The sequence below is a fragment of the Scyliorhinus canicula genome, chromosome 12, assembly GCF_902713615.1.
Source record: "Scyliorhinus canicula chromosome 12, sScyCan1.1, whole genome shotgun sequence".
Lineage (NCBI taxonomy): Eukaryota > Metazoa > Chordata > Chondrichthyes > Carcharhiniformes > Scyliorhinidae > Scyliorhinus > Scyliorhinus canicula.
Window position 1 is genome coordinate 105,445,853 of NC_052157.1, and position 16,387 is coordinate 105,462,239.

General features: G+C 46.4%; 1 protein-coding gene across 5 annotated transcripts in view; it reads left to right on the top strand.

Moving 5' to 3' along the window:
- Positions 1-11,585, top strand: part of LOC119974622 (E3 ubiquitin-protein ligase rififylin-like) — a 116,453-nt gene extending 104,868 nt beyond the window's left edge. For all 5 annotated transcript variants that reach the window (XM_038813658.1, XM_038813661.1, XM_038813660.1 and 2 more), the window contains 2 exons: positions 9,239-9,452; positions 11,094-11,585. In XM_038813658.1, coding sequence (XP_038669586.1) covers positions 9,239-9,452; positions 11,094-11,275 — 396 coding nt within the window. In that variant the 3' untranslated portion in view covers positions 11,276-11,585. The remainder of the gene's footprint in view (positions 1-9,238; positions 9,453-11,093) is intronic.
- Positions 11,586-16,387: the final 4,802 nt, after the last annotated feature.

Below are 16,387 nucleotides of genomic sequence, written 5' to 3' on the forward strand. Positions count from 1 at the left end.
GTCGGGCTTGTTTAAACGGCAGTCCCATTGGTGTTTCTCTCTCCCCCCCCCCCCCCCCCCCCCCCCCCCCCCCCTTGCGGGTGTACTGGGAAGATCTCGCTTTTGCTCGTGTTGAGTTTGTAGCCCGAGAAGGCTCCAAACTCTTTCAGGAGCGCAATGATCCAGTCCAGGCTGCTCTGTGGGTCCGGAATATAGAGGAGCAGGTCATCTGCATAGAGTGAGACTCTGTGGTCTCTGCCTCCCTCCAACTTTTTGCTGCCCTGAACGCGATTGCTAGTGGTTCGATCGCTAGGGCGAGCAGCAGCGGGGACAGTGGGCATCCTTGTCTGGTGCCCCTGTGCAGTTGGAAGTATTGGGAGTTGGTGTTGTTGGTCCGTACGCTCGCCATGGGAGTGTTGTATAGGAGCTTTACCCAAGAGGTGAACCCTGTTCCAAGCCCGAACCGCTCCAGTCTGGACCTCTGTGACCACCTCAGGTACACAGTCTTCTAGCCTTTTGGCCAGTATTTTGGAGTCTGCATTCAGCAGTGAGATGGGTCTGTATGACTCACATTCCGTTGGGTCTTTGTCTTTCTTAGGTATCAGCGAGATTAAGGCCTGTGCTAACGTGGGTGGCAGTGTGCCCCTAGCTAGCGAGTCTGTGAACATCTCCCGTAGGTGCGGGGCCAGCGCTGTCGTGAATTTGTTGTAGAAGTCCGCCGGGAATCCGTCCGGTCCCGGCGCCTTCCCCGTCTGCATGGAACTAATGCTGTCCATGATCACTCCCAGTGCTAGTGGTGCTTCCAGGCCCCGTTTTCTGCCCTCCCCCACGACTGGAATGTCCAGTCCATCAAGGAACCATTTCATCCCAGACTCCCCCCTTGGGGTCTCTGAGGTGTACAGCTCTTGGTAGAAGGCCATGAAGGTTTTGTTAATCTTTTCTGGTTCCGTTTCCAACGTGCCTCCGGTACCCCTGATTTGTGCAATTTCTCTGGTGGCTGCCTGCTTTCTCAGCTGGTGTGCCAACAGGTGTGCTTTGTCTCCGTGTTCATACAGGGTCCTGCGCACCTGGCGGAGTTGGTGCACTGCTTTCCTGGTGCAGAGCAGGCCAAAGTTCCTTTGTAGTTCTTTCCTCTCTGCCAGGAGCTCTATGGTCGGGGTCTCGGAGTATTTACGGTCTACCTCCAGTATGGAGTCAAGCAGCTGCTGCCTAGCCACCCTTTCCTCCCTATCTCTTTGTGCTTTGAAAGCGATGATTTCCCCTCTTAGTACGGCCTTTAGCGCTTCCCAGTGTACTCTGCTATGGCCCGCACTATCCTTTCGCTGAAGGCTTTGTCAGCTAGTAAGGCACCGTCCAACCTCCATGTGGGGCGCTGGGCCCTTCCCGTCTCTAGCAGCACGTCCATGTAATGTGGAGCGTGGTCTGATATCACAATTGCAGAGTATTCCACTTTGTCTATCCCTGGAAGCACCGTCTTCCCCAACACAAAGAAGTCAATTCTGGTGTATGCGTTGTGTACCGGGGAGAAGAAGGAGAATTCCTTCTCCTCCGTGTGGGCGAACCTCCAGGGGTCCACCGCTCCCATCTGCTCCATAAAGTGACTGAGTTCCCTTGCCATGCTTGAGATTTTCCCCGTTTTGGGGTTTGATCTGTCCGTCTTTGGATCCTGTACACAGTTGAAGTCCCCCACATAATTAGTCGATGCGTCGCTATGTCTGGGATTTCTGCCATGGTCTTTTTGATGAAACTCGTGTCGTCCCAGTTGGGCGCGTACACGTTGACTAGTACCACCTGTGCCCCATCCAGGGCCCCGCTGACCATGACGTACCGTCCCCCCGGGTTTGTAACCGTCCTTGTCGCCCTAAACATCGTCCTCTTGCCGATCAAGATCGCCACCCCCCTGGCCCTTGTCCCATAGCAGGAATGGTAGGTTTGTCCCACCCAGCCCTTTCTTACCCGCAGTTGGTCCTGCTCCCTCAGGTGCGTCTCTTGGAGGAAGACTATGTCGGCCTTCATATTTCTGAGGTGGGTGAGGACACTGGATCTCTTCACTGGGCCGTTAAGTCCCTTTATGTTCCAGGTGACTATCCTGGTGGGGGGATTCTGCCCCCTTGCTCCTGTGGGATTAACCATACTTATCTGGTGGACGCGCCCCTGCCCTCTGGGGTTTCCCTTTGTTGGGGGACCGTCCAGGATAGCTGCTGTTGCTGCTCTTTCCACGCAGTCGGGTCTTTGCGCTCCGGGGTTTCCCCTTGTCCCGGGGGCACCTGCCACGGCCGTCCACTATGTGTCCGCCATGCAGGTAGTCCCCTGCATTCCGGGGTCTCCTTTCGCCCAAAGACCATACTGGGTGGGTGCTTGCAGCAGTTCCATTGTTCTGGGCCCTTGGTTGTGGCACTTTGTAGTCCTGTTCCTTTTGCGTGCCCCCGGAGTTAGCTTTCCTGCTAGTACGGTGGCCCCCCTCTCGGGGGTTATTGTCTCGCTTCTCCCCCGCCTGGCCTCTACGGTTTTCTGCCCGTTCTTCCCCCATCCTACCCTGCACCCCTCCCGCTTGCTCTCCCTTCTCCATTGCTCTCGTTCCCTCGCGCTGGGGCCTGGCCTCCCAACTGGAGCGGTCCCACGGGCAGTGGTTTGCTCTTTGTTCTGGGTGGTCTTGCGGGGGCGGGGGGGCCTGGCCTTGCCTCGCCCCTCTCTCTTTCTCCCCCCCCCCCCCCCCCCCCCCCCTTTCGGCGTGTCGTTGCCCCACCCTCGCTGATGGTTTTCCAGCCCGTGCTCTTCGATGAACCTGTTTGCCTCAGTGGGAGCTGTAAAGAAGTGCTCCCTGTTTTGATATGTGACCCAGAGTTTCGCTGGGTACAGCATACCAAAACGCACGTTGCTCCTGTGGAGAGCTGCTTTCGCCCTGTTGAACTCAGCCCGTCTCCTGGCTATATCTGCCCCCAGATCCTCATAAATTCGAATGGCGTTGCCTTCCCATTTGCAAGCTCTATTTTTCCAGGCCCAGCGCACGATTGTCTCCCTATCCTGGTATCTGTGCAGTTTAGCTATGACTGCTCTTGGGTGGTCCCCTGCCTTGAGCTTCGGGAGCAGCGACCGATGCGCTCTGTCCAATTCTGGTGGGTTGTGGAAAGTTGTCTTCCCCACTAAGTTGCCCAGCATCTCAGCCACATATGCTGTGGGGTTTCTACCCTCGATCCCCTCTGGCAGGCCCACTATCCTTACATTTTGCCTTCTCGAGCGGTTTTCCTGGTCATCTACCCTGCCCTTCAGGCTCCCCTGTGTTGCGCCCAGTATCGCCACTTCCCTTCTCCAGGGCCGTGACCCAGTCGCTCATGTCGGTCGCTGCTTTCTCCAGCTCCTTAATGGTCGCCTCCTGGGCTTCCAGTTTCTCCCCTTGGGCATCCAATTTCTCCTCCAGTCTGGTCAGAGCCTGCTGCACCCCTGACATGGCCCTGGCCACTGCTGCCTGCACTGCGGCCTCTATTTCTGCTTTCACCTCTGCCTTGATTACCTGCAGCTGCTCCCTCAGCACCTCGGTAAAGGCTGCCTTCCAATTCCAGCCCCCCTTTGGCCCCAGGGGAGAGGGCACCTGTCTGTCCACCTCTTTTTGATGCGGCGATACATCCATTCCGCCGCTTTGTGAGCTGATTCGCTCGCCTGAGCTGGCTTGCCCCTTGTCCCGTCTGCTTCTGGTGCCCCTCTCCCTCTGCCTTGGCTCCCTTCTGACATTTTTTCCTCCCCCTTCCCTTTCATCTTTTCTTCTCCCCTTGTTTTTCTTTCCCCCCCTGTTCCGCACCCTATTTTTATTTTATTTTTATTTTTTTGTCTCTTCCCTTTTTCTTCTCTCTTCCCTTCTTTCCTTTACCACTTTATTTTTTTTCCTCCTCTTTTATGCAACTCCTCTCAGGTGGGCTTGTTTTGGATGGGAGAGTGTGTAAAAAGAGAGAAAATAATATATATCCCCCCCCCTCTAACAGTCTTCTTTTGGGTTTTGATTTTGTAAAAGTCCTTTTTTTCTTCCTTTCCCCTCACTCACCCAGGATAGAGAGAGAGAGACTTTTGTCCAGAGTCTTTGTCCTTGCCTCGTGGTGGTCGCTGCTGGGGGGGGGGGGTTGGGTCGGTCCCCGCTGCCGCACGTCTTACCCCGCGCCCTCCTGGTGGGGGTGGTTAGGTCGCTGGTCGCCGGCTGGGCCCCGCTTCGGTCCTGGCTGCTGCCGCACCGCTCCTGGCCTTGGGTGGAGGGGGGGGGGGGGGGGGGACCCGCTGCGCCGCCGAGGATCCTCCGCCGACAGATTTATGATTTATTGGGGGTGGGGGGTCCTTCCCCTTCCCCTTCCCCTTCCCTGCTCTTGCCGCTGCGGAGAGAAAGGCCCCGACTTCGTTACCCTGCGGGAGCCCCTCTCCGTGCAACCGCTCCGCTCGCCAACCGGAAGTCGAGCGAGCAGCATATTTCTGACCTGTTTTCTAAAGCGATCAGTGACGACTAAGTGTACTATATTGATTATATTTTCAGTCAAACTTAGTCTTTTTATTGAGTGGGGCCAATTATACCCAGTTCTTCACCGAGCATCGTTTTAGTGCTGTGACAAAACTGGGGGGTGAATCCCGCCCCCGCCGGCTGCCGAATTCTCCAACACCGGGGGTTTGGCTGTGGCGGGAATCGTGCGCCCCCCCCCCCCCCCCCCCGTCCGCCCGTTTTCTAAATTACAGTAGGTACTTACCGGCGGGACCTGGCTGCGCGGGCGGCCTTGGGGGGGAAGGGTGGGGGGGGGGGCACAGGGGGATCTGGCCCCGGGAGGTGCCTCCACGGTGGCCTGGCCCGTGTTCGGGGCCCACCAATCCGCGGGCAGGCCTGTGCCGTGGGGCACTCTTCCTCCACGTCGGCTGGTGTAAATGTCCGCGATGGCCGACGCAGAGATGAACCCCCCCCTGCGCATGTGCTGGGATGGCGCCAGGACAAACTGGCGCTCACGCGCATTCGCCAACTTGCGGAGGCCCTTCGGCGCCGCTGGCATGGCGCCAAAACCAGTTCCGTATCGGCCGATTGGCAAACCACTCTTGCGCCGGTCTAGCCCAATCCTCCACACCTTCGGGGAGGCCCTATGCCGGAGTGGTTCAAGCCACCCTTCGGTGGCCACCCGCCACGCGAGTAGGGGAGAATCCCTCCCCAGCAAGCATTTAAACTTTGGCAACTTTTAAAACAAAATTCTAATCATTTTAACAATTGAGACTCTGTATAGGCCATTAGGTACAAAGGAATTATCGGTTTTAAGTCCCATTGTTTTGTTTTTGGCACTTTTCCATTGGGTTGCTGGGTTTACGGGGATAGGGTGGAGGTGTGGGCTTAAGTAGGGTGCTCTCTCCAAGTGCCGGTGCAAACTCAATGGGCCACATAGCCTCCTTCTGCACTGTAAATTCTATTTGTTCTATGATTTAAGTTTTTCGCTTGCGTTAGACTTTTAATGCCCCACAATTTTCAGTATGCTTATTATGTCCTCTAATGTGAAGACAGACAGAAAGTATTTTTAAAACGTTTCTGCAGTTCCTTATTCCCCATTATAATTTCTCCTGTAATTAAAATAGAAAATGCTGGAACAGAGTTCACATTTCAGGTCGATAAACTTTCATCTGTCGCTGCCTTAAGTGACCCACGCTTGTATGCATTCATCTCCTCCCTTTTACATTCCTGTTAATGCTCATACAATCTCTTTTTATATTTCTTGCTAATTTATTCTCTTTCTATTTTTGCATTTTTGATCAAATTTCTTGGGTTTTTTGCAGGTTTCTAGCACCCTTATTTTTGGCAAAATTGTAAGAGTCTCCTTTTGATCTAATATGCTTAACGTCTAGTGGAGTTTTATTCCTGGAGGGAATGTATTTGTTCACAACAATTAATTATTTACATTAAATGTTTGCCATTGCTTGTCTATCATTATTTTTAAAAACAAATCTAGTTAAAAGTGGCGTAGGGAATGGAAGCTCAAAATTCTTCATTCTGGGATTTTCAGACAGGAGAGAGATAAGGATTTTAAAAAAGAGGGCATTTGCACCATTGATTAATAAACAATCACAGCTATGAGGATAGTTGCTGCACTAGAAGGATCATCAAATTAAGCTATGTGGATTGAATTGAGGAATAAAAAGGGGGAATTCATACTGCTGTGAATATCTTATAGATAAACAAAGGGAAATAGAAGAGCAAAATGTACTTAAATTTCTGAAAAGGGCAGTAATAAATTTCAACTATCCAGGTTTTAACTGGGATAAATTCAGTGTCAAAGGTACATTGGGCACAGGATTCTTAAAATATATTATGGGGAACCTTTTCACAAGTATATAGGAACCCCTCAAAAAGGGACAGTTCTGGACTTGGCTTTAGGGAGTAAATTGGGGCCAGTGGAAATGATATCAGTGGAAGAGCAGTTTAGTGGTAGTTATCCTAATCCAGTTAGATTTGGAATAATTATGAGAAAGGATTAAGCTAGACCAAGAATAAAAGTTTTTTTAAACTGAGGAAAGACCAATTTTACCAAGTTGTCATGTAATTTTAGGAAAAGTGCAGTGGAAACAGTTTCTTGAAGATGAAAGCAAAAAGATAAAAGCAAATTATTGCGGATGGTGGCATCTGAACCAAAATAAGAAAATACTGGACAATCCCAGCAGGTCTGACAGCATCTGTGAAGAGTGAAGCGAGCTAACGTTTCGAGTCTGGATGACTCTTTGTCAAAGCTAAAGGGAACTGAAAATGGAGTCCAATTTATATTACAGTGGGCGGGATGGTGAAGCAGTGGGACTGGATTGGGGGCCAGTAATGGGTGGAGATTGACACAGATGTCAAGGACAAAAAGACAAAGCAATGTAAATGGGGATGATTAAGGCCCCGAGAGAAAGGGCTCCAATAGTGGCACATAAAGAGATTAGAATGTGTGAATGGCAAAACAAAGGTGAACAATGTGACAAAGGGTAACTAGGAACAGTTGGCCCAAATGGGGTGGCGGAGGGGGAACAATGGTGAGGGAAAAGCAGATCAGTGGAAGAAATGGAAATAAATTAATAGAAATAGGGTGAAGGTGGTGGAGAGAGTGTCAAAGCTCTGACAGAGTCATCCAGACTCACTTGAAAGATTCCCACATGTCCGATGTTGATTTACCCTCCAACAGCCGCCCGCACCCAATCCAAATTCTTCAATTCCTGTCTAATGTTATTGTAATTTCCCTTTCCCTCATCCTGATCCAAAAGTACCCTAAAACTTATGGAATTGTGGTCACTACTCCCAAAATATTCCCCTACTGAAACCTCAACCACCTGTCCAGGCTCATTTCCCAATACCAGGTCCAGTACTGCCCTTTCCCTAGTTCAGGGGTAGGCAAACTACGGCCCGCGGGCCGCATGCGGCCCGCCAAAGGTCTTTATGCGGCCCACCAAGTCATTAAAAAAAAATGTTTAAAAATTTTTTTATTTTTTATTTTTTTAATTTTTAATTTTTTTTAAGGTTAATGGGGGGGGCTGTTGGGTTACTTACTGGTATAGGGTGGATACATTGACTTGAGTAGGGTGATCATTGCTCGGAACAACGTCGAGGGCCGAAGGGCCTGTTCTGTGCTGTACTGTTCTATGTTCTATATGAGGCGCCCAGAATCATAACCGGGTGAAGTAATTATTTTACTTAATATACTATGCGGCCCTTTAAAATTGTGAATTTCTGAATATGGCCCTTGCACGGAAAAGTTTGCCCACCCCTGCCCTAGTTGGACTATCTACATATTGCATCAAGAAGCCCTCCTGTTTATCTTATCCATTTACTATCGGGCGATCCAATTTCCATTTCCGTTTTGCCTACCTTTTCACGAAATCAACACCCTTGAATATTTTGTTCCTAACCATGGTCACCTTGCAACATCTAAGTAATGGCGAAATGCATTTATCTCTATTTGTGCCATTAATTTATCTATCGGGATTGACACCCCATCCACAGTCACTCCCTCTATAACCAACGAACAGTAGCAGTAGAGTTTACCACCTACAAGATGCACTGCATTGTGTACTCTCAGCTCTCCCAACAGAGGTTCAAGATTCCTTCAACAGCATCTTCCAAACCCACAACCTCCACCAACTAGAACAACAGGGGCTGCAGCTGCATGGGAACACCACCATCACCTTTGTGTTCCCCTCCAAGGCACATACCATTCTGACTTGGAACTATATTGCGGTTCCTTCACGGTCACTGGGTCAAATTCCTGGAACTCACTTCTTCACAGCGCTATGGGTGTACCTGCACCATGTGGACTGGAGGAGTTCAAGAAGACAGCTCACCTCCACCTTCTCAAGGGCAATTATGAGAAATAAATACCGTCCACGCCACTGCTATCCACATCCTATGAACAATTTTTTTTAAATCTTGTTACAAATGTTTTGTGTCTTCAGGTATAGCACCTTCAATTTGAACTCCAGCTGTTTTTCCCTGATGTGGCCTTGGTCACTAATGCCATATTAACGTTATTAAATTCTACCACTTCCTAATTCAGCCTGGTTGATTTGGGCTAAATTGCTACTCTGTTCTGAAGAATCCTGCTTCGGACACCATAAAACATAAAGATAAGAACTGCAGTTCTGTTGTTTAGGGAGGTACCTGATGTAGACAAAATTAATTATTAATTTATTTATTTTTATCTTTGCCAGACTTGGGCCGGGGTTTTCCCCGTATCAGCAAAGGCCAATATCAGGAGGGAAAAATAGTGCTGAAGCTGCCAACAGTGGCTTTCTCTGCCATATAGTGTGGGTTGGGGGCGGGGGGAGATTTAAGATTGTGCATTGCCATCTCTACATAATCTCGCTTTATGAATTTAACTCACAAATTAAATTAAAGTTATCCTAGTCTGAACCCTCCCTCAACCTGTATTAGCGTAAAGCCCAATCTCCTGCACTAATTATTTGATTCACCAGGACAGTCCTTCCTGCCAGTTTAAGTAAAGTCTATTCCTCTCCTGATGACATGAAAGATTAATTTTCTTTGAGCGTGCTCTGAGAAGAGTAGAAGAAAAAACAGGTTTTTCGTCAATTCCATCATCCCAAATTAAACTTCTGTCAAAAATTGTTTGGTCAAGTTTGAAGACCAAGTTTGAAGACCTTTTAGGACTACGTAAAATTGCAGTGCCTAACATTGTCATTGTGTTTCTTGTATCTAATGTGTGGAATAAATAATACCCTAAACACCATATGTGGTCACTAAAACTGTCCATTTTGGTCTTGTTTGCCCTAGTCTATCGATTCGGAGGAGGTCGTTGCCCCAGGCCGGCACCGAGCCTCTCTATCGGATTTGACTTGCATTGAGGATATTGAAGCTCTCACAGTGCGTCAGCTGAAGGAAATACTAGCACGAAATTTTGTAAATTACAAAGGGTGTTGTGAAAAGTGGGAGCTAATGGAGAGAGTGACACGGCTGTACAATGAACAAAAGGACCTTCAGAATCAGGGTAAAAGAAGTTCCATATTTGTATATTTAATCCCATCGTGAGGTAAATACTTTTTCTCTGCTAATTTCTTTCCATGACAGCTTCTGACTCCAGAACACGAGGTGGTAAGAATCTGCAATATTTTCACCTTGTAGCTTTTAAGAGACGTTTGTGAATTTTCGTTTATGGATTAGTACATCTTGTGCGAAATTCTCCGACCCCCGCAGGGTCGGAGAATCGACCGGGGCCGGCTAAAATCCCGCCGTGGCCAGAATTCTCTGCCACCCGGGAATTAGCGGGGCGGCAATAATGCTGCGCCGATCGGCGTGCTGTCCAACCGATCGGCATGCCTCCTTCAGCGATTCTCTGGTTCGCGATGGGCCGAACTCCCGCCGCTGAGAGGCCAATCCCGGCGACGTGGTTTCAACCACCTCTGGTGGCGGCGGGATTGGCAGCGTGAGTGGGCCCCCAGGGTCCTGGGGGGGGCGCGGGGCAATCGGACCCGCCTGGCCCGCGATCGGGGCCCACCGATCGGCGGGCGGGACAGTGCCGTGGGGGCACTTATTTTCTTCCGCCGCCGCCACGGCCTCCACCATGGCGGAGGTGGAAGAGAACCCCCCTACCGCGCATGCGCCGATGGTGACGTCAGCAGCAGCTGACGCACCGGCGCATGCGCGAACCGGCAAAGGCCTTTTGGCCAGCCCCGATGCCGGCCGGCGGGCGTCAAAGGCCGTTGGCGCCGGTTTTGGCACCAGTCGGTGTGGCGCCAACCACTCCGGCGTGGGCCTAGCATTCTCCGCACCTTTGCGGAGGCCCGACGGCAGAATGGTTGGCGCCACTCCGCTACGCCGGGACCCCCCGTCCCGCCGGGTAGGGGAGAATCCCGGCCCTTATTTCTCAGTATTTACAGCACAGAAACAGACCACTCAGCATAATAAAGGATGATGGTGCTGGAATGTTGATTATTTTCTGGATTTTACACACAAATTGTCTGACGGTATACCAAAAGTATCCTTGTTTCTGCCTAATATGTGTCCTGACACAAACTGAAGAAAAGTATTACCAAAGGCCCAGTGTAGGTTTACCATTTCCAACAGAACTAAGCCTGAGAGACTGCATGCTTAATGTCAATTAGTGTTGAATTATGGCATCTTTGTTCTGTGCAGGTTGCAGCTGTACAAATGTGCTTCACTTTTGAACCTGTAGTCATTAGTGAGAAATAAAACTTTCATTCCATTAAGTTGGCTGATTTCAAACCCAGGGAAATTTCTGTATTGTATAGTCTCCCTCAGTTTTCTTTAACTTATTGAAAAGGCGCTGACTGTATATTTTGGCTGGAGTTGCATTACATCTGTGGAGTGTCAGTGGTGATCAGTCAACAGCGCAAAATGAAATGACAAATGTGAGATTGGTAACAAAGCAGCTCTCTGCTTGCCTGCTTGAACAGGTTTCCACCCCTGTCCCAGGCAGTTAACTTGTTCATGTTGGGAATTTAGGTGAGAAACAAAAGGACTAAAAAGAGGAAGTGTTTAATTTTTCATTAGCTTTCTCAGTTTGACTACACAAATTAAAATTTATATTTTTATGCCTCAATCAGTTTGCTGTTGCATAATTGCATCATAGTAATTTTTTGCACTAACTATATTGTTTTATTTTGTGCAGATGGGAATGAACCATCAGGTGTTGATGAGAATCTCTGTAAAATATGCATGGACTCTCCAATCGACTGTGTGCTGCTGGAGTGTGGCCACATGGTCACGTGTACTAAATGTGGGAAGCGTATGAGTGAGTGCCCCATCTGCAGGCAGTTTGTCATACGGGCTGTACATGTCTTCAAGTCTTGAGTGTTTGTAACTACTGTGAATCCATATCAGATCAATTAGAGATGTGCATTTTCACAACCCAGACCTAGGCTGCTGTTTTAAACAGATCTGCCCACCAGTACATCTAGTAAGTCAGCCAACACATTTCTGGTTCACTCAATGAAAACACTATTTAATTGTGTAGAATGTTTTACATGAAACAAATATCATTTATCTTGGAAATGTTCAAAGGGTGTCCGTACAATTGGAACTCTTTTTCCACTGTAGAAAGGAAGGTTGAAAGAAATGAGATTGCAAAGAGAAGTACAAGAAAATCCAAAGCAAAAAGAAATTAAGCCAGAATTCGCTGATCTTGTAATGCTCTGTGGAACAACATGTAGGGTTGAACTATTTCAGCATGTGACCCAATGTTGAAAATTGAAGTTGAGTTGACAGAACGCAAGATCAGGCTAAGGGCACAGGAGAGCAGAGGAAATTATTAAATGTAAGCTAGTTTCTATTTGGGATCACTAGTATTTATGAAGGATTTTGTACTTCTGTTTCGATCATTCATAGTTTATTACAATGACTGCAGACACTTTAGAAATAGTGTAATTTATTTTTACTGGTAGTTACTTGGGGTGGGGGGTTGATCAACAAATTATACATCGAAAACACGTGAGGAAACTAAAAGAGCAGACATTAAGCTGCACTCAAATGAGCAAATGCTGGTAGATGGCCATCATGCTATTACTCAAAATGCGAGTAGAACGAATAACGATCTTTCAGTTCCAGTTGAAACTTGGTTCTGCCACGTTTAAGCCTAAAACCACTGAACTAAATATCAGATACATTATTAACACCGGGTATTTCCACATGCACTTGAACATCGAAGGGCAAAACCAGACTGTGGGCTAGCAGTTGTAGATATTTGTTGGTCAAATTGTGTTGATAAAATGCACCATCTTCATCTTACTGAGCCCCAAGCCTTCACATTAAACATGGCTCCATATAATTTATACAGTTGTGTTATCTGAACCATCCTGTTTTCCTATACTGCATAGATTGAAGGAGCAAATTTAAAATCAATTGATATGTACAATTTAAACACCAAGTTTTAAATTTGAAATACAGTCTATCGATCTTTAACTTTGCATTGGTGTCTACAGTGCAATAATTGCATGTAAATGTTTACAGGAGTTTAAAACAGGTTAACGGTCAAACAATGTAACATTGTAAATTCTGTTAAAATATTTAAGATTTGAGTGGTTTCTCTCCACTGTCCTTCCAAATTGTATGGTTAATGCCAGTGTCCTTATAGTTTTCAACCATTCTGTCGCTCTGTAGGTGCTGGATTTCCATTTTTGACAGTACTACACCATCATTGTCTGATCTTCAATTTTATACCAACATTTTTCCCAAGAAATCTTTTTTATCTTTTCCATCCCCCTCACCCACAACCAAAAGAAAATTCATGACACCAAATGTACTATTTAAAGTGGATTTTAATGCCAAATCTCAAATCTGTTGTGCCTTATGTAATCTTATCTAAATGATTTTTCTTTTACCAATTAAGTTTTCTACATGCAAAAGTTTCAGTGTACTGATATTTGAATTCTAATCCATCCGTTAAATCTTTGTATCTGTTACTTGCTCTGGACCTGTGACTGTTCTAATAATGGAGCATTGCAGCCTTTGTCCATCTGCAGAGACATGTTTACAGTTTCCTACTTTTTCTCAGGATTGAAAGCTGTTTCCTGCCACATTTTTCTCAAAGTGTGTCCTGTCTATTTAAATCTGTTCTCTAGCATAGACTTTGTTTCAGCTGTGAAAACTGACTTGGCCTATATTTGAAATGGTGCTACCTGTATCTTGCAAGCAATAACCAGAATGGGAGGTAGATCAACTGAAGTCTTAGTTGTTGCGTTTACATTGCAAACCTTTGAAAAGCTTTGTTGTTCTTAGACCAGAATGTTGCAAGATGTGATTTGTGAATTTGACCTCCATCTGACTATAGTCGTTTCATTTTGTTATCTTAAAAATCCCAGTGTAAATGTATATTAGCACAAAACATCTCTTCCACATACCCCAAAATAGTTAAGCAAATACCATAGGGTCTCCAATAGGAGCATTTTGTAAGGGGCTTTCTACATGGGTCACAAAATATCTCCTATCGTTACTAAAATGTTGAAACTATATCACTCACATTAATAAATGCTGTCTTGAGCTTGCCTGACATCAGGACGGGTGTGCTTGCTACCTATAGGTTTCCCACTTTATATTTTAGACTTTTTCTCTCTCCCACGCCAGCATATCAGATGCACATTACTGAAGTGTGTGAATATGTTATCGGCCTAATCTAAAGGGCAGTAGTGTTTGCTGTTGACAATCCATCTGTAGACATTTGGTTGGATTCTTCGGCCTCAGAGCTGCGTATTTCTCGGCAGCGAGGGCTGATGGGCCGTTCGCTGGCAGCTGCTCCCGCTGTTGTTAATGGGAATTCCCATTAAAGCCACCCCATGCCACTAGGAAATCTGCAGCGGGGATGATGAATTTTGAAAAAAACTTAGTTTTTATTGAGAGGGGGAGTTTTGCACCGGCATATGAGTGGCGGACCCACCATTAACACACCAACATGCCCGGCTTCACAGAGAAAGGGATGCAGTTTTTAGAGGAAGCCACGATCTCTTAAGTGATAGTTGAGGCCCGTCCCCAAACATCACCACCATCGGAGCTTCAGTGCCCTCCCCACCCCTCCATCATCCTCACTGTCATTGGGGCCTCCATTTCAGAACCTCCCCCCCCCCCCCTCCAACACACAGATGAGTGATACCCTGCGTTGTGGTCACCAGATGCCCGCCTCCTTTCAGGTTCCACCCCCCTTGGTAGTGCCCAGTTAACGGTGCCATGGCATTACCCAGCCATGCCCCAACCACCTGGGGGTTCCAGTGCCCCCCAACATGGTCGTCACATATGATGTCAGTGCCCAGCGAGATGGTGAACCAGATTACATCAACTGCCACAGGCTGAGGGCATCTGCCACTGGTCGGCGCCCAGCACAAACCCCATTTAGGGGCCCTCTGACTATTCCCCCGGCATAGTGGAGTCTGCAGCGGGTGCAGTGCGGCCAGAGAATCACTCCCAATGGCATTGTAACATGATTAATTTACTTTTTCTCTTTCAGACTCTGTTTCTGTTTCAAATGATGCGATTTGCATATTTTAAATAATAAAGATTTTGATGCTGGTTTACAGACCTCGTATCAAATTGGCAGGCTGTTGGGGAGAATTGGCTTATTACTCCCTATACAGAACTGACATCTTCTATAGTAAAAGTAAAAGCTGCAAGGAGATCAATGTTGCCTGAAGTTTGTTTTAATGTTTTCAGTAAAGGTGGGGAAGCTGAAAGGGTTTGTTTTTGTTATGCACAGGATGTAAAGGAAAATAAAAGCACAAATCCTGGTTTTGTAGGGAAAGTCTCAGGAGTGTAACTCCATAACCCCTTTTTAAAAAAGAAAAGTCTGAGCAAATTTTTTTTTGATATTACCAACTCGGTCTATCCACTGAGAGGCTCCTAACTAACAGCAGGAGCTTAATTTACAACCAACCTGGGAATTGTGCGATAACAGGCTCCCAGCTGACAGTACTGTGCCCTGAGGTCCCGTGACTATGAAGTTGGCAACCCCGCCTCCATTCCCCACACCTTTTACTAAAAGATGCTCTGGTTTCCTCTGTTGCTTGGGTCACCAGTGCAGCTGAGCAGCAAGGGAGTTAGGGGAGAGAAAAAAATCAAAATCCTGGAGATATTCAACAGCTCGGGCAGCATCAGTGGAGAGAGGAACAGAATTAACCTTTCAGATTAATAACCTTTCAACTGCATCTGCCTTAAGTGACCCATGTTTACTTGCACTAATTTCTTCCTTTTAACAATCTTGTTAAGGTACATACAGTCTATTTTTGTATTTCTTGCTACAGTAGCTATTCTGAGTTTATGTTTCAGATCAATTATATTTCATCAGTTCTGAACTGGTTTTTTTTAAAAACCTGATGCTTTTCCTAAAATTCCAAAAAAATGTTTGGAGTATTATTTTCATGTATAAAATGAGGAAATATTTTGATCAAGTTGTACTACCTGTCATTAAGCATTGGAGTTTGTGTTGAGCACTCTTAAGGTCCCATGATTTTATTTGAACCAGTGTGAGAACTAAAATATATTGTGAGAGGCACATGCTTTTAACTTTGACAATCTGTTACTTAAGCTGTCTGAAAATCTACCAATGGACGAAGGAAGACTTTATCAAAGGAGTCATGGTTCCTATAAATGACTGAGCAGAAAAAGTGAACAACAACCTATACATTTGTTTTACAACATCGTTCACTGGTATTAAGCATAGGTCTATGAAGTATGCTTTTGTTCGACATATACTGTATATGAGGCATTGGCAAATTAAATATGGATGGTCCTGGGTTGAATACCTGTTTTATTAGAAGAAAGTTATGAATGGACTGGGAATGGTTTCGAGCTACACAGAGTTAGAATCAGCCATCAAGCCATATCTGGTTGAAAACTGATTTAGTAATGTTAATTTGTTCACCAGAAATTGACACTGAATGTGGCTCCATTTACTAATACTTCAAATGTCTTGCATTTTAATAAACCAAAAATCACTGTACTAACTGGAAGACAGCAGCATTTGAAGGAGAGATGAAATGGAGATGTTAACATTCTGCTCTGACAGTCCGTGGAATAATCTGCCTATCGTAGATTTAAAATCAACTAGTTATTTTTGGTGATTTATTTTTCCTGTTTTATTGCTAGTCACATAACTATTATTGTAACCTGTTCCATAACAAAGGAAGAGGATATTGAAACAACACCATCTGTGGACCAAACTTGCTTTACTCTGTATTTTACGTATGATCTGTATCAAAAGGAATGAAGTGCAAACTTGATCATAATTTATTGACAATCTAAATCGAATCCTTTGTGAAAGCTTTACTAGTTACCTGATGCTTCTGAAGTATCAATAATTCTTTGTCCTTTTGCCTTCCAACCTTTAAGATCTGCTGTAAGTTTCGTTTTTTAAAACTTGCTCCATTTCAACACCTGTCTCCTACCAAAGTATCTTCAGTAAAATAGATGTAAAAAGAAATG